This window comes from Saccopteryx leptura, chromosome 2 (genome assembly GCF_036850995.1).
Source record: "Saccopteryx leptura isolate mSacLep1 chromosome 2, mSacLep1_pri_phased_curated, whole genome shotgun sequence".
In the NCBI taxonomy this organism is placed as follows: Eukaryota; Metazoa; Chordata; class Mammalia; order Chiroptera; family Emballonuridae; genus Saccopteryx; species Saccopteryx leptura.
Genome location: NC_089504.1, coordinates 347,728,602 through 347,746,495, shown reverse-complemented (window position 1 = coordinate 347,746,495; position 17,894 = coordinate 347,728,602). Strand labels below are relative to the sequence as shown.

The following is a 17,894-nucleotide window of genomic DNA, read 5'->3' as shown; positions in this document are numbered from 1 at the left end:
CCTTCACATTATGAAATATGCACTTAATGGGCGCCTCCTAAATACCAGGTACAGTTCTAGACCAGTTAATATCCAGAGCTTAGTTTTAGCACAGTACCTGGCACACAACAGATGTAAGGATTTTTGTAATAGATAAATGAAACAAGCTAGCATGAGTAATCAGCTCGACCCATACAGCTTGTGGATAAGCAACACTGTAGCGCTTCAGTTGGGGCTGCCGCCCTGTATCTAAGGCTTCAGTAACCCACGTGCAAGCACAACTGGTCCCTAACCTTCCCAGTCCTAAGACCCGGTCCGCCGCGATCCCAGCCTGCACCGCGACGCCAGGTTCTTCCGCACTCACAGTGACTTTTCACTTTCCGCATTCGCCGTCTTCTTTCTGTTTTCTCAATCAAACATCGTGCTGGTGACTGACAGCGGTGATCAGCCAATAGAAAGCCAAAACATTACGGAAAGGCCGGCCTTTCGGCCAATAGAGAGAAAACAATGAGAGTGGTTGAGCAGTGAGGGCCATAGCCGGTTTGCTGGAATTGGGGAGGTTGGAGGTGCTACTACATCGCAATCATGGTGAGATGGGGAGCGAGGAGAAGGGATACAGGGTGATTGAAAAACATGGAGGGGGTCATGGAAGGTTTAGGAGGCGGAGAGGGCCTTGTGGTCAACTGGAGGAAGCGACTCCGGTTTGAAGGGGAGCGCACCGCGGTGAGGACCATGGTGGGTGAATGCGACTCCTCGCGACTCCGTAGGGCTGATCGCAGAACTGAATGCGGGGCGTTCAGGCGTCTCCAGAATGGCGGACTGTGTGTACAGAAGCCTCCGGATCAGGGGTTGGGTCGGAGGCTATGGCTGCGTTTGGCCCCTCGCGCTAAGTCCTTCCACTCTGTCTGCTCCAGTCTATTATGTCCTATAACGGAGGGGCCGTCATGGCCATGAAGGGGAAGGACTGTGTGGCCATCGCTGCCGACCGGCGCTTCGGGATCCAGGCCCAGATGGTGACCACGGACTTCCAGAAGATCTTTCCCATGGGCGACCGGCTATACATCGGCCTTGCCGGGCTAGCCACCGACGTCCAGACTGTGTAAGTGTTGGGGGTCCCCGCCCACACCCAGGCCTGTTCATGGGCCAGCTTTGCCTGACCTCGTGCGTGGCCAGCTTCAATGAATTTGAGTCTTTGCGGGACAGCATAAGCAACACAAGTTGTATACTAACTAACATACCAGCGTTTACTCTTATGCCAGACTCTGTGGAAAGCACCTTACCTGCGTGGACTCATTTAATTGTCATGGCGCTGTCCTATTTTGCAGATCAAGGAACTGAGGATCTCCAACATGACAGCCAGAATCACACACAGGCCTCTCTGAAGCCAAAGACTGCACTTAGTACTTAGTCCCTGAAGAACTTGGGGTCTAGTTGGGAGACAGCAGGCATACAGAAAGATAACTGACCCATGATGAGCTGGTGCATATTAACTGCTAGATTAGTTATCTAGTTGGCAATGGTTCTATGATTTGAGATAAGGGAGAGTGATATGATCCAGGTGTAAGGGTTATGGTCCAAATGAAGTGGTGGTGATAGAAAAAGAAAGGAACCCTTTCTGAGAGTAGCCTTACTGGCTACTTGGATATTGTGAGGCCAAAGAATCACTCATTGAGGTTGGGTTCATGTCTTTTATCTTTTTCTAGTGTCTAGTTACCTGGCATGCAGCCAATCCAGAAATGTTTTAAGGACAATTTCTGTTTTGAGCATGTTACCTGAAATACAAGAATTAGGAGTTCTAGTTTTAGAGGGAGGTGATGACTTTGATTTTGACACTAATTTTTGAGGGGACAAGTAATGGCAAGTAGAAACATCTTGTGAGAAGTTGGGGTATGAAATTCTATCTCAGAGCTGGAGAGGCATCGGTAAGCTTTTAAATCTGTGGAAACTGATTCTGGAGAAACAAAACAGGGGAGAAAAACAAGCTGCAGTTCAAGAGCTGAACAGTATAATTAACAGGGATAAAAGAGGAGGCAGAGGAAAAGAATCAAGATAGGGTTTCAAGAGGGAAGGCATGGTCACAGGTAACAGATCCTGAAGGAAGCAGGTAGTCTAAGAAGCCGCACAGCTCCTGGACATTGTTCCTAGAAGGGTTCATTAATGTGGATGGCAGAAAATTTTCTTTCTCATCTATCTTAAAGCTTCCTAAGTCTCAAGAACATATAACTTAGAAATTCTTCCTGAATTCTTCCAACCAATGACAGCTTAGTGTTCCAGTCAGTGTGAAGGCCCCCATGAGCCTTCCTCTCTCCAGTCCCTGCTGTTTGCCTCACACCATTTCCTTTTCTTCAGGAGGTTTTTCTCACTAAGCTGCTTGCTCGTGGGCAGTAATTGCTAATTTTGTAAGATGGAGCTAAGGTTGTGTCTGAGGCTCTTGGTTCTGGTGGCCTGTGACTGCTTTGCTTCAGCAGGTGTGTATGGCATTAGTCTGCTCCCTGCAGGGGCCTATTCCTGGGCTCTCAGATGGCACTGGAGGAATTGTAGCCTGTTTTCTTTTTTCTTTTTTTTTTCACAGAGAGAGAGTCAGAGAGAGGGATAGACAGGGACAGACAGACAGGAATGGAGAGATGAGAAGCATCAATCATTAGTTTTTTGTTGCGCATTGCAACACCTTAGTTCATTTATTGCTTTCTCATACGTGCCTTGACCGCGGGCCTTCAACAGTAACCCCTTGCTCAAGCCAGCGACCTTGGGCTCAAGCTGGTGAGCTTTTGCTCAAACCAGATGAGCCCTCGCTCAAGCTGGTGACCTTGGGGTCTCGAACCTGGGTCTTCCGCATCCCAGTCCGACGCTCTTATCTGCTGCGCCACCACCCGGTCAGGCTGTAGCCTGTTTTCTTAGGCACCTTCCAATCCCTTAGTGTAGTAGCTGCAGCTTAAGACATATAAGACTTTGGCCCTGGCTGGTTGGCTCAGTGGTAGAGCGTTGGCCTGGTGTGCAGGAGTCCCGGGTTCGATTTCTGGCCAGGGCACACAGGAGAAGCGCCCATCTGCTTCTCCACCCTTCCCCCTCTCCTTCCTCTCTGTCTCTCTCTTCCCCTCCCGCAGCCAAGGCTCCATTGGAGCAAAGTTGGCCCGGGCGCTGAGGATGGCTCTGTGGCCTTTGCCTCAGGCACTAGAATGGCTCTGGTTGCAACAGAGCGACGCCCCAGATGGGCAGAGCATCGCCACCTGGTGGGCATGCCGGGTGGATCCCAGTCAGGCTCATGCGGGAGTCTGTCTGACTGCCTCCCTGTTTCCACTTCAGAAAAATACAAAAAAAAAAAAAAGACATATAAGACTTTGCAGTTTTCCAAGCACCTTGTCATATATCCATACATTCATTACTTCACCACCACATGGTTTATTTTTTCCCTCTTTTTTTTTTGTATTTTTCTGAAGTGAGAAGTCAGGAGCAACAGACAGACTCCCGCATGACCCAACCGGGATCCACCCAGCATGCCCACCAGGGGGGATGCTCTGCCCATCTAGGGCGTTGCTCTATTGCAACCGGAGCCATTCTAACGTCTGAGGCAGAGGCCATGGAGCCTTCCTCAGCGCCCGGACAACTTTGCTCCAATAGAGCCTTGGTTGTGGGAGGGGAAGAGAGAGAGAAAAAGGAGAGGGGGAGGGTTGGAGAAGCAGATGGACGCTTCTCCTGTGTGCCCTGGCCAGGAATCAAACCCAGACTTCCACACGCCGAGCCAACACTCTACCACTGAGCCACCCAGCCAGGGCTCTTATTTTTTTCCTCATTTTATGGATGGAAAAATTAAGTTGCAGGATGAAGGCTTAGCCCAGATATCAGCTCTCTCAGTTGTAAGCTGCCATGACTGAGTCAGTAGCATACTCCTGCTAGAAGTGTAGAAGGAAGGAGCTGTGCATTTTATTGTATATACAATAAATTATTTCTCAAAAAAGGGGGGGAATCCCCCCTCAAAAAATATGGGAATAAAGGTTAGTAGGACGGTGTGTTTACAGGTGTTGTGGGGGGCAAGTCCTGGAACATGGACATGAGGCTGGACTTCTGGTTAGAAAATCACAGGGAGGGGCTTAGAGGAGGCCTTTCAGGGGCGGAGACGTGTGTCCTGACCTCACAGATTGGATGCTAGCAGACATTCAGCAGTGACTTACTGATTTTTCTCCTCCTTCCAAGTGCCCAGCGCCTGAAGTTCCGACTAAACCTGTATGAGCTGAAGGAAGGTCGGCAGATCAAGCCTTACACCCTCATGAGCATGGTAGCCAACCTCTTATATGAGAAACGGTGAGTGAAAATATCGCACGTACTAGGATAGCATTTTATTCAAGGTTGTTTTGTAATAAGGATGAGATGCCATAGGAACTTAACTCTTGTATCAGTCTGTGGTACAGTTGGTTTCATTATACATCATTTTGCTTAAAGTCACAGAACCTATCTACAATATTAAGTGAGAACTTCCTGTATAGCCTGGGACTCAGAGAATCAGACACCTTTGATTGGCCAAGTAGGCATGTAGTATAGAGGGGTGCCCAGAAGAGGATCCCTCCTCATTCTGTCCTTTCTTATTTGCAAGACAATATTTTATGGGTCTGTTTTCTGTGGGTCTGACCACCAAATAGGAAAGAAACAACTACTTCAGAAGGTAGGGAATGCAAAGAGCAAATAAACTTGCTTCTAGGCAACAGATTTAACCATCCCCAGAGAGTGCCCTGCAGTCGCCCAGCCAGGAGCCACTCGTACTCCAAAGCTAATTCTGTGACGGAGATTCTCTGGAATAGCAGGGAACCTAGGAATTGGGTTGTTGATTTTTGTCCATTCTCTTTAAAGACTTTATGATGAGAAAAGAAGGGGTCTAACTTCAGAATTCATTGCAGAAGCTGGGATAGAATTGAAGAGGGAAGAAACCCATAGGTACTTTCCCCACCCACTCTGGGCAGAACTGGGTGGCAAGGAACCAAGTGGAGCTCTTTTTTTCTTTTTCTTCTCTTAAACTTTTTTTTTCTTGGTGGCAGAGACAAAGTCAGAGAGAGGGACAGATAGGCACAGACAGGAAGGGAGAGAGATGAGAAGCATCAATTCTTTGTTGCAGTTCCTTAGTTGTTCATTGATTGATTTCTCATATGTGCCTTGACTGGGTACTACAGTACACTGAGTGACTCCTTGCTCAAGTCAGTGACCTTGGGTTCAAGCTGGTGAGCTGTGCTCAAACCAGATGAGCCCGCGCTCAAGCTGGTGACCTCGGGGTCTCGAACCTCCAGGTTGTCCTCCACATCGTAGTCCAACGCTCTATCCACTGTGCCACCGCCTGGTCAGGCATCTCTTAAACTTTTTAGAACAGATTTTATAGAAAAGTTGCATGAGTACGCTTTTAAAACTAAGTCTTTGCCTATTTAGTATTAAAATGTTAAAACAAGCCCTGGCTGGTTGGCTAAGTGGATAGAGCATCGGCCTGGCATATGGACGTCCTGGGTTCAATCCCCAGTCAGGACACACAGGAGAAGAATCTACCATCTGCTTCTCTTCGCCTCCCTCAACCCCTCTCTCCCTCCTCCCCTCTTGCAGTCAGTGGCTCGATTGGATTGGTTTGAGCATCTGCTCTGGGTGCTGAGGATCTCTCGGTTGATTTGAATGTGGGCCCCAGACATAGGTTGCTGGGTGGATCCTGGTCAGGGTGCATGCAGGAGTCTGTCTCACTATCTCCCCTCCTCTCACTTAAAAAAAAAAAGTTAAAAAAGGATTACCTTTTTTGGGGGTGTAAGTTAATATCCTCAGATGTGAATTCTCTGCCATATGTGGTAACCACATTTATCAAAATCCCACATTGAGAAAGGCTTAATAGCCTGACCTGTGGTGGCGCAGTGCATAAAGCGTCAACCTGGAAATGCTGAAGTCGTCGGTTCAAAACCCTGGGCTTGCCTGGTCAAGGCACATATGGGAGTTGATGCTTCCAGCTCCTCCCCCCCTTCTCTCTCTCTGTCTCTCCCTCTCCTCTGTAAAATGAATAAATAAAAAAAAATTAAAAAAAAAAAAAGAGAAAGGCTTAACAGAAAATGTTTTAAACTGATTAATATGAAAAGGAGTCATAAAGTTAAAAACTTAACTCACATTAAAGTATACATTTAATAGTTCATGTTTATTGAAAATACAAGACATTGAGGCTAACCTGGAAAATTCTGGATTTTTACCTGCTATAGCCAGGAGCTTTCTCTATAAGCCCAACTAAATCATTGACTTTCCAGCAGGATAAGCTAATGCTGTGATTTGCAAAGTTGAGCAATGTGCCAACCCTTTTTAAAAGGACAGCTTCTCATTGACCCCAGAGAATCTATATAGGCACCTCTGTTTGTGAAAGACTGCCAGAAAGACTAAACACTGACCTTCAAGTGGTACCTGGTCAGGCAATCTAAGATATTCTTATACTATCTTTATTTTCAGTTTATTGAGAATAAATACAAAATTTTAGAAATTAAAAAAATTTTCTAACTGATTTTAGAGAGAGAGGAAGAGAGAAACATCGATTTATTATTGTTCCACTTATTTGTTCATTCACTGGTTGATTTTTATTTATTTATTTATTTTTATTGACTTTGGCGAGAGAGGAAGGTGGGGAAGAGACAGGACATCAAGCTATTCCTGTACATGCCCTGACCAAGGATCGAACCCCCAACCTTGGCATATTGGGATGATGCTGCAACCTACTCAGCTACTTGGCCAGGGCCCAAATTTTGAAATTTCTTACAGAAATTGATACCCAGGGATCTGTTTAAAAACACCAGATCGCCTGACCAGGCGGTGGCTCAGAGGATAGAGCGTCGGACTGGGATGTGGAGGACCCAGGTTCGAGACCCCGAGGTCGCCAGCTTGAGTGCTGCTCATCTGGCTTGAGCAAAGCTCACCAGCTTGGACCCAAGGTTGCTGGCTTAAGCAAGGGGTTACTCGGTCTGCTGAAGGCCCACGGTCAAGGCACATATGAGAAAGCAATCAATGAACAACTAAGATGTTTCAACAAAAAACTGATGATTGATGCTTCTCATCTTTCTCTGTTCCTGTCTGTCCCCATCTGTCCCTCTCTCTGACTCTTTCTGTCTCTGTAAAAAATAAAAAAAATAAATAAATAAAAACACCAGATCAAAGCACCTTACCCCAACTCCTTCCTCCCCCTAAAACTTACTTTTTTTTCTTTTTTTTTTTTTGCGAGACAGAGACAGAAATGAAGAAAGATGAGAAGCATCAAGTCATAGTTGCATTCCTTTAGTTGTTCATTGATTGCTTCTCATATGTGCCTTGACCAGAGGGCTCCAGCTTAGTCAGTGACCCCTTGCTCAAACCAGCAACCTTGGGCTCAGGCCAGGTCATGTTGATGATCCCACACTCAAGCCAGATGAGCCCACACTTAAGCTGGTGACCTCAGGGTTTCAAACCTAGGACTTTAATGTCCCAGGTTGACACTATACACTGTGCCACCACCAGTGACATCTAAAACTTAGTAGTTTAGAATTCTTTATAGAGCTATAACTTAAGGTCATTCTTATAAAAATTTCTGAGAGCCAATGTAAGACGTGGATTATTGCCTCTTTGTTTAGTTTTTATTGAGGATAGTAGCCATTAGTTTTCAAGTATTTTATATATAAAGATCCCGAAAATCGATTCTTCTCAGAGCTCAGAGTCTAAAACAAATTTCTGATGAGCTGCTAGTTTGTGTTGGTAGACAATGAGAATGAACCAGCCCACTGAGTATCATTTTTTGCTTTGCCTTCTAGGAACTCAGAACAAAACTTTGTGTTTAGTCTGAGTGTCTTATATCCTGTTTTAGTGGTTTCATTTTGTTTTTCAGTGTTTTTCTTACAAACTACCTCTTTTTTTTTTTTGAAAGGAGTAGAGGTATGGGATGTATGAACAGATGACTGAGAAGAGAGGGTCAGGGATGGAAGGATATGAAGGTAAATGTCATAGAAAAGAAGAAAAATTTTAGAGCACTGCCAGATCCTAGAAGAGGGAGAAAGTTCTTCACAGCCGGCCATGGGGAAAGAGGACCTTTTTTTTTTTGTGACAGAGAGATGGACAGACACAGGCAGGAAGGGAGAGAGATGAGAAGCATCAATTCTTCATTGCGGTATCTTAGTTGTTCATTGATTTATTTCTCATATGTGCCTTGATGGGGATGGGAGGGGCTACAGCAGAGCGAGTGACCCCACACTCAAGCTGATGAGCCCACGTTCAAGCCAGATGAGCCTGCGCTCAAGCTGGTGACCTTGGTGTTTTGAACCTGGGTCCTTTGTGTCCCAGTCCAATGCTCTACCCATTGTGCCACTGCCTGGTCAGGCTAAAGAGGACCTTCTTAAACAGGCCCTCTGTTTTCCTCCCCAAGTCTGGGCCAGGGCCTGCCTTAATAGGCTTGAACAGGAAAGTTTGTGTTCTTGACTTCCGGTTTCTCTCTGCTCCTGGCCCCACAGGTTTGGCCCCTACTACACTGAGCCAGTCATCGCTGGGTTGGACCCGAAGACTTTTAAGCCCTTCATTTGCTCTCTAGATCTCATTGGCTGCCCCATGGTGACCGATGACTTTGTGGTCAGTGGCACCTGTGCTGAACAAATGTATGGAATGTGCGAGTCCCTCTGGGAGCCCAACATGGTGAGTTGGTGGCATGCAGTGGGGCTGGGCTCTGAGACACCAGGAAAAGAATGTGTGTACCTTGCAGGTAATGGGGAGGATGGTGCAAGTCGGAGAAAAGCCACAGCTGTTGAGCCAGAAACTCCACCCGCCAGGGTCTCGGTATGGGCTGGGTGCTCTGGGGGAGAGCACCTTGTTGGGAGACCCCAGTCAGATACTCGCGACAACAAATAATTCCTCACATTGGGTTTCCAGGGTTTGCGCATTCGTTATCCAATAGGTGTAAGGGGTACATTTAGAGGCAGCTCGACAGAAGGGGCGCTGGAGCCAGGTTGTCGGGGTTGAAGACCAACTCCACTGACCACTCTGTTAGTTATGTTCTTGGGTAAGTCAGTTTACTTCTCTGCTCCCATTTCCTCGGCCTGTAAAGCGGGGATAATAATAGAGCCTACCTTATAAATGGAGGAGTGAGGGAAACTCACGAAAAGACTGGAACAGAGCCCGACAGTAGTGAGGGTGTCCGCCGTGCCAGCCGTCAGACTCTGGGGAGACCAGGTGGCCTGTCTTCAAGGGCTTCCTTCAGTCTGATGAAGCAAGGTGACACCCAGCTACCTCTGAAAATGCAGTTTGCTAGGAAGAGGAGGAAAGAAGGGCTGGTTGGCAGAAGGAGCAGCCTGTGTGAAGGTACAGGCGGGGCCCAGAGTGTGCAGAGACTGCGGAGGGGGGCTCTGGCGGCCGTGGGGTGCGGGGTGCAACGGTGACCCAGGATGAAGTTGGGATGAAACTTCAGAGTGCTGTGAAGGCTGGGCTGAGGAGTTTGAACTTTTTCTTTTGGTGTGGTGTCAAAAGCTGTAAGGACCCCAAGGGAACCAAAGGCCTGCAGATAGATGGGACAGGCTACGTGGTCACCAACAGGAGGCGCTCAAGTCCTGGCAAAGATTGTGGTAGTGGGTGGGCTGGGCGGCCAAAGGACTTGGTCATTTAAGTTTATTTTTTTTATTTTTTTCTTTACAGGGACAGAGAGAGAGTCAGAGAGAGGGATAGATAGGGACAGACAGGAACGGAGAGAGATGAGAAGCATCAATCATCAGTTTTTTGTTGCAACACCTTAGTTGTTCATTGATTGCTTTCTCATATGTGCCTTGACCGCGGGCCTTCAGCAGACCGAGTAACCCCTTGCTTGAGCCAGGGGCCTTGGATCCAAGCTGGTGAGCATTTTTTATTTTGCTCAAGCCAGATGAGCCCATGCTCAAGCTGGCGACCTCGGGGTCTTGAACCTGGGTCCTCCGCATCCCAGTCCAACGCTCTATCCACTGCGCCACCGCCTGGTCAGGCAGGACTTGGTCATTTAAAACTGGTGTGAGGGAGGTAGAGATACTGAGGACTCCTGAGTTTTCTTTTTCTTTTTCTTTTTTAAGATTTTATTTATTGTTTTACAGAGATGAGGGGGGTGGGGGTGAGAAGTAGTTGCTTCATTCAAGGTGTTCAGTGGTTGTTTGTGGTATGTGCCTTGACCAGGCAAGCCCAGGGCTTCGAACCGGTGACCTCAGTGTTATAGGTTGGCGCTCTATCTACTGCGCCACCACAGGCCAGGCAACTCCTGAGTTTTCTAGCTAACCCAGCAAAGATAGAGTGAAGAAGGAACAGGTTGAGGCAGAAATGTGTTGTCATGGCTGGACAGGTTGAGTTTCGAGGAACCTATGGGACACTTGGGGAGAGTCCATCAGACAGCTGACAAGCACATCGAGCCAGATTGGGAGTCCTCTCCCCATTTACAGGAGAGGAATTGATGCCATGTGACTCGTCCAAGGTCACACTGCTGATCAGTGGAAGAAGGAAGTACAGGGAGGGTACATAGAAGCTTGAATTTTCGCTTATATGATCCTGCTTCCTTCTGGTAAGAAGCTAAGGGGCTTTTCACTTCAGGCATTGGAGGGCCACAGTTAGGAACCTTCAGCTTAGAAAAAGAGTTAAGGAGCCAGACCAAGTTAAGGTCCGAGGTTCTGGGGATTAAAGGGCTTCTGCTGTTGGCAGGATCCAGAACACCTGTTTGAGACCATCTCACAAGCCATGCTGAATGCTGTGGACCGTGATGCAGTGTCGGGCATGGGAGTCATCGTCCATATCATGTGAGTATGAGCGGGCCGTCTGGAAGCTCTGCAGATGCTTCCTCTCCACTCCCGCACAAACACCCCATCTTCCAGTCCTCTGGGCAGGTGAGATAAGGCGTTTGTGGCTGGCCTGGGGTAGCAGAAATCCATGCTTCCCGAAGGGTGGCAGCTGGGAGCCTACCCAGACTCCCCTGGCCTCTGTCAGCTGAGGCTCCGTGACCGCAGGACTCTCCCCTTGTTCCCAATAGATATTTCTTTCTTTCCTGAGTGCCCGCAAAGTGTCCGGGACCTCTGTTTTGTGATGAGCCACAGCAGAGCTACTGCAGATGGATGGAAATACCCCCCTCCCCCAGCTCCCACTGGTGTGGCCGCCATGGCTGTGTGAAGGCCTGAGCTCTGGAAGCTGTTTCCAACCTCTAGCTGCTAACTGCATCCCTTTTTTCCTCTGAATTGTTTGAGGCTGTCACCAGGAACCCTACAAGATGAATAGGTGTCCTCCCAGCTGCTTTCCTTGGGTGCATCCCAGAATAAGTACTGGGACCCGTTCATTACGGGGAGCCTGCTTAATTACCATGAAAGACAGATTGGGACTGACACAGAATTTATCACCCCAGGGTTCTTTTATGTTCCTGGGGCAAAACCCATCACTGTCCTTCCTACGCTCCTTGTTCTCTAAGCCTGGGGGAGCACCTTCCCTTCTTTGGAAGGCTTCTCAGTCTAGCCCTGAGTTGCCTCAACTCCCGATGGTCCCTTCTATGGAAAGCCTTCGCCCAAGTGTCCCCATTCTCCCCTCCTCGCCACAGAGGAAGGCTAAGTTCATGTGCATGAGCAAGCCAGTTAGCCCTGGTAGCCAGTGCTTGTTCTGAAGTCTGGATGTTTTGATTTTCTCCGTCTGCAGTGAGAAGGACAAAATCACCACGAGGACACTGAAGGCCCGGATGGACTAAACCCCTGTTTCCAGAGCCCCCCCCCCCATTTTTTTTTAATAAAATAGTTTTTCTTTCACTCCTACTTCTTTGAGTCTTTTACCACAGATCTCTGTCCCCAGCTGGGCAGTGACAGCTCCTCGGGACAGCTCAGCCCGCGTGTCCCTGACTGGCAGCATGGCCACGCGCACCCCAGCAGAGATGATGTCCACATGGCACTGGAGTTCCTGCTGTGTGCTCGGCCCTGCACAGCGTGCTTCACACGGTCTGGAATTTAATCATCATGACTAAGGTAGCCGACGTCATCTGTGTTTAAGAGCAGTTAAATAACTTGCTCAGGACCTTTAATAAGAGGTAGCACGGTATGAACCCATGTTCCATTTGTTGACTTCAAAGCCTGGAATCCTTTTCACTCAACTCTCTTAGAAAACCCTTAAATCTTTCATTGTTTCAGGAAGAAATTTGGCCAAGTACCCACAGTACTTTCCTGTGGATTAGTGTTTCTTAACCTTGGCTGCACATTAGTCACCTGGGGAGCTTCTAAAACAGATACTTTGACCTCATCCCTTAAGATTCTTATTAATTGGCCTTTTAAAAGGGCCTGAGCACTGTCTTTTCTAAAAGTTCCCCAAATGCTTCTGCTCTGCAACCTGTAGTAGATGCCCTAATAACCAAGTGAGACGTGTGTATACCATAGTGGTTCCCAAATGTTAGCCTCCAGCAGGATCACTGGGAAGGCTTGTTAACAGTTTCTGACTCAGCTCTGCCCAGGGACCTGGCAGACAGTTTACAGTCTGATTCCCAGGTGCTTCTGACAGAGTCCACACTGAGAACCTGAGGGACAGTGAGGTGACTGGTTCAAAGGCAGGGAGAGCAGGTGTGTGGCCCCTGGCCAATGTCCACCCTCAGCGATGGCTGACAGACCAGCTCCAGTGCCCTGCCCTTAGCCGTGCTCATCAACCACATCTGAATGTGTGGCCAGAGTCTAGTTTTTCTCCAAACTTCAGCCATACATTGATTTAGCTCAGGCAGCTTCGGATACTGGGACCAAAACTTTCTAATTTTGAAAAGAGTATACGAAACATTAATTTCCAAAGGACTCACACATAACAGATGTGTACACAAAGCTTTCTGAATTTTATTTTCCTCGGGTTGGAGATTTTAACACGCATGCATTTTTAAAACAGTAACAGGGTCTCGAACTGTTCCGAGCAGACATTAGACAAGCACAGGGGACTGAAAATTTCTATTTAAAAAAATGGAAATTGCAGTGGGAAATGGAGAAGTCACACACATACGGTGGGGTGATAGTTTATCCTGCTCCCCCCAAAACAATCTGTACTTAATTCACATTTTTTTTTATTACAATGATCTGACCTGATACCTGGGTGTGCTGAGCAGCGCCGGGCCTTCCCCAAATGTTATTAGTTCCTACTTCTTCACAAAACGGCTCTGCGCAAGGGCAAGGGGCTCCTCTGGAAGGTTCCTCTCTAGCCTCCAAGGACTTCCGCACAACCACAGGAACGCTGTGTCTCCTCGTCCCTTTGAGGGTACTCTTCATAATGGCACGTCTCAGAGGAAGGCCAGGGCCATGTCGTTGCCCCCTGCTAGTGGCTGGTACGTTTGGGGGCATTTATTTGAATGTTTTCCCTTTGATTCCTGTGCTCAGAGTGGACTCTCCCTCCACATACTTCTACCAGAAGGAGGTGCCACAGGTCTAAGGCCAGAGCTAAGGGTTTAAACGCTTCCTGCCCCTCAGACTTGAGTAACTGAAACGCTGGGGAGTGCTGACGTTTTTTTCTCTCCCAAGTTGAACTGGTAAAAAGACGACTGGGGGGTGGGACTGGCTACTGAGAAAAGTCCTGGGTTTTTGGTCCACCTCCCCAGGGCAGACCTGGCAGACTGGAGAGGGAAAGTCACTAGGGCAGGAGGCTGTCACCTAAGCCCTGAGTACTACCAGGGGACCTGCGTAAGGCCTAACACGCAGGCAAGAAACAAGTGGAGTAGGAAGAGCTGCCTCTGGTGGGAATTTAGGGAGTGCCACTGAGAATAGCTATGGGGTGACTTGTGGCACCTGCCACGGTCCAGTAACCCCTGAGCAAGATAAAGAGACGGAGTACTGCCTCAGTCTGTGCTCCCAGAACGCTGGCTTCCCAGCCCTGTCCCCTGTCCCCTGCCCCCACTGTGGGGCACAGGAAGGAGCTTGCACTGGGACAGTAAGACTCAGTGGTTCAGGAACAGCAACAGGCCTGGTCTCTGCAGTTTTCAGATAACCCCTTGCTTTGGCTGGGAAGCCTGGGAGACCAGTGCTTAGCTGTAGACATTCAAGATGGGCAGGAGGGGAGAAGCTGTGACTGGTTAGGTGGTAGATGGATGGACGAGGAGACGAATCCCACCCCTCTCCCTCTCCAGACCTCACCCAGTCAGCCATGACCTATTCTTACACCTTTGTTCTTGGGAGACCCAAAATTATTCTAGGATGCCCTAAGGTTGTGATTCCATGGCTCCAAAGAGTGAAGTTGAGAGTCGTTACTTCCCTCACATGCCTTCTACTGTTCCGAAACATAATGGTGAGATTTGGGGGTCAAGTGGGGGCAGGCAGACAAAAGTTTGGAGATCAGTTCACTTTCTCTACATTCAGACTGCAAACCAAATATATCTTCATCATTATAAAAAGAAGAGAAAGAAAACTTGTATAAACCAGGATAAATAGCTTTTAAACATCTGAATGCCAAAGGAAGTAGAGGACCAAACCCAAGGTTTTGAAAATAGCACAGAGAATGACCTTTTTAAAAAAATCTAAAATTCACCAAACCACAGCTCAAATGTTCTGACCCAACCAACACTGGCAGAAACACAAAAGAGCATTTGAAATTGGATGCTACCTCTCAAAATGTAAACAATATACAAAAAAAAACAAAAAACCACAAAAACTCAATGTTAAAGAAGTTAGATACCTGGTAGCTCCTCTTTAACTGATAGGGTTGTGTTACACATTTCATACACATATGGCAACATGATCAGCAGACCAAGAGCAGGAAGCCAGTGGGAGGCCGAGGCCGTGGAAGCCTCCACAGCACAGCCTGCCAACCTTTGGAGATACTGGGCCTATGAGCAGATCCAAATTTTCATTCTTGATTAGAAGGTGGGGAAATCAAGTCCAAACATTATTCCTATATAATCCCTTCCTAAGTCAATTTTGTTTTCTCCATGAGCCACTTGGTTTCAAGTCCTTCTCCAAGTCACCTCATGGTCCTACTGCTGATGTTCAGAGCTATCTATGGCCCTTTCCTGGGCCAGGGCAGTCTGACCCATCTGCCTCTTCCAGAAGGGTCCCAGCAGCCCCAGAGGAGTCCAAGAATGCTGTCTTCATTCCTTCCTGACCTAAATGCTGTAAGAAGGGCACAGACACTGTGCTGGTTCCCACTCCAGAAGCTGAGCTCAGCCAGGTTCGGAGGGAGCCACAGGAAACCAATCCAGTCATTCAAAATGCTTCCACAAACTTTCTTCACATCTGTGCAGTTACCTACATGTTTTACCATATCTCATCCTAAATCCCCAGTTCCTGGTGAGGGTTGGGAAAATACAGGAATGTACCTTCCCCACGCAGGGCTGTTTTCTCTCCTAGCCAGACCAGACTGCTCTGATGTCATCACAGGGTGACACAGCTCCACTCTGAGGCCCGGATGGCAAGGCTCAGAAGTGAGAGGCGATTCTGAAGGAAGCTGCAGAGGGCCACTCCCGAGGAAGCCTATGGGTGGTAGGTCTGCTAAAAGTCTAGAAGGGAGCATCAAGGAAAAACAGCTCTGAGGCTGGGGCCAGGTCCACTCCCACCTCAAGCCTCCAAACTGGATTTCCTGGGCCACATGCTCAAGTGATCCAGAAACAACCTCAGACTTGGACACCACACTCCAAGGCCGGAGGCATCACTTCCTGCTGGCCATAATGTCCGGGTGACAAACCACAGGCACAGGGAGTCACATTACCATGGTAGCCCGGAGATCTGCCCCAGCTAAAAGCTCACCACAGGTGAGGGTGCCTTGGAAAAGATCAGAAGGAAGGAAGTAGAGAGCACTAGCCCTCATTTGATGCTCATCAGTTTCTGTGATTTCTCCAACGGGAAATAACCGTTTAAGCACAACGGTCCTTTCTAGTTCCTCTTGACCAAGTGGGAGGCAGGCTTTCTAGAGAAGACATCTGAACTCCAGGGGCCAAGAGAGCCCAGGGGCTCGAGTGATGATCATGGGGTTCTCTGAGAACCAGCTGTCCGAGAGCCCAGCAGCGGCCCCCACTCCTCACCATCCCATGAGGATGAACTCACTGCCCTCTGAGATCTTTGATTCTGATCCAAGGTGACGGCTGTTGAACTGGAGAGTTCCTTCAGGACAGCATTTAGATGAAGGAATCACTTGGAGCCAGAGAGGAAAGGTAAAAGAAGTTGTGCACAATACTTCATAAAATTAAAACGTTAACCCAGCAGGGATGAGTTGTCTGACCTCCTCTCCTCGGACATCAGAGCGCTTGGCTCCGAGAGGACCCTTGGCTGGTCTATAGGGCGCCTCTGTCATTGAAGGAGCTCAGGGCAGGGATAGGGAAGTGGACAGGGTGATGACATACATCATTAGAAAGAGCAAACCTGGAGCAACAACATTTCGGAAAAACCCAAATAAACCCAGTCCCATCTAGCCCCAAGGTATTTTAAAAGGCTACAAGGTAACAAAATGGAAACCCTTTTTTAACCTGGGTCAAATGGGAAAAACAACAAAAACAAAGGTAAGCAGGAGATGAGGCTACATCCTGTGAGCTCCTGCACACACAGCACATCCCCGCCTCCCTAGAAGCTCTTTCAGTGTCACAGGCTGCAATCTCACTGCTAAAGCCCTCCCCGGCCCCCTACTCTGCTCCCACCCTTCCCATCTAGCTCCAATACACCCTCTACCCCTTCCAATCCCAACCCCATATCTCCTTCTCTGGCTCTGGCTGAAGGCAGAAGGTCACTACGTCAGGATGTTGGACATGAACTCGTTGAAGCGTTTGGAGTACTGCTCAGGGTTCACAGTCGAGATCTCAGCCCCCGCCTGTAATATACAGAAGCCAAGTCAGGTCTCGCTCCTCGGCCCCCACCAGCAGGCTGCACCTGGGAGGGGCCTGGGCCTTCAGGAGCCTCTGGATCAGCACCAGAGCTGAAAACGACCCCTCAGACCAGGCAGGCCACCTTGAGAAGTGGTGGCTATGTCTCGAGATTTCCTGGCCCCCTCCTCTGATTCATAACCAGGGCTGCACCCGCTAAAATAGAGACAAGTGGTGGGGAAGTAGTAGAGAGACTCTGGATCTCTGTGGGAGCTGTCTTTTGGAGCGACTGAACTTGAAGTCCACAGGGAAATGGGCCTCGGGGGAGTGGTGTGGGCACGTAAACAAAGCTATTACTGGCGGTCAGCAAGATGTACGCAGGCCTAGCAGCCCCAGGGAAAGGCGCCAGAGGGCTTGGGAGTCTTGAGGGCTAGGGAACAAGGGAAAAGCAAGTTGGGCATATTACCCGGGGTGGAATATAGATGGCAGAGAGAAAACACCAGGCAGCAGGCAGGCTGCTCTTCCTGCTTCCTGCCCGGGGAGAGTGGGAAGGAGCATGTCCCCTACAGCAAGAGGCCCGAGTCTGAGGGCTCGCCCGCTCGGCCCAGCGGGAGACGGGGAGAACTCACCCCGTGTTTCACTGTCTTGGCAGCATGTGCAGCCTTCTTCTTAGTGTCATACGGTGTGAGGATATCAATGATGGCCATGAAGTAGACCTCCTTCTTGGGGGCACCTGGAGGGGAAGCAGGCAGTGGGGAGGGGGAGGTGGCAGGGACAGGAGCAGAAAGTAGCTGGGTCCACAACCTTTCAGATAGGAGATCCAGATTGAGCCCTATCATTTTGGATCTGAGGGAAGAAAATGACTAATGGAGTCCTTCACAGAAGCTGTCACAGCTCTTCTCTTACTTGGTCCTGCCAGCTCCCTGTGAGGTGGGTATGAGGGAATCAAGGTTTTCCATCCATAAACCAGAGAATCAGGACTCTGACATCCAGGACAAGCAGAAAGGGGGAGAAAGGCCTAACAAAAAGGACCCCAGGGCCAGGGCCCAGACAGTTACTGGTGATAACTCGGTTTGGGAGGGAGCCTGGAGGTAGAAAGAAACCAAAGGCAGCAATGAATAAAGGGGAGGCCCAGATACCCACAGGGACGTGCAAACAATGGGCCTGGGGCGGGGAGGGCGGG

General features: G+C 48.8%; 2 protein-coding genes across 4 annotated transcripts in view; one reads left to right on the top strand and one right to left on the bottom strand.

The window, feature by feature from the left end:
• Nucleotides 1-449: 449 nt before the first annotated feature.
• PSMB3 (proteasome 20S subunit beta 3) lies at nt 450-11,726 on the top strand. 2 transcript variants are annotated; one of them, XM_066364351.1, is made up of 6 exons: nt 450-567; nt 894-1,078; nt 4,171-4,278; nt 8,448-8,625; nt 10,639-10,733; nt 11,614-11,726. In XM_066364351.1, exons 1-6 carry the CDS (start codon nt 565-567, stop codon nt 11,660-11,662), a joined length of 618 nt encoding a protein of 205 aa, XP_066220448.1. In that variant the 5' UTR covers nt 450-564; the 3' UTR covers nt 11,663-11,726. The 2 variants fall into 2 exon arrangements, with proteins under 2 accessions (XP_066220448.1, XP_066220446.1); XM_066364349.1 differs by lacking the exon at nt 450-567 and adding an exon at nt 574-714.
• Nucleotides 11,727-12,759: 1,033 nt separating this feature from the next.
• PIP4K2B (phosphatidylinositol-5-phosphate 4-kinase type 2 beta) overlaps nt 12,760-17,894 on the bottom strand; it is a 32,292-nt gene continuing 27,157 nt past the window's right edge. For both annotated transcript variants that reach the window (XM_066364346.1, XM_066364347.1), the window contains exons 9-10: nt 17,341-17,444; nt 12,760-16,719 (exon numbers count right to left, since the gene is read on the bottom strand). In XM_066364346.1, the coding sequence (XP_066220443.1) occupies nt 16,639-16,719; nt 17,341-17,444 (185 nt within the window). In that variant the 3' untranslated portion in view covers nt 12,760-16,638. The remainder of the gene's footprint in view (nt 16,720-17,340; nt 17,445-17,894) is intronic.

Coding starts and splice junctions, on each gene's coding strand:
- PSMB3 (XM_066364349.1), top strand. CDS start 613: ATGGAGGGGGTCATGGAAGGTTTAGGAGGCGGAGAGGGCCTTGTGGTC. Junction 1,079..4,170: donor GCCACCGACGTCCAGACTGT/GTAAGTGTTGGG, acceptor CCTCCTTCCAAG/TGCCCAGCGCCTGAAGTTCC. Junction 8,626..10,638: donor CCCTCTGGGAGCCCAACATG/GTGAGTTGGTGG, acceptor TGCTGTTGGCAG/GATCCAGAACACCTGTTTGA.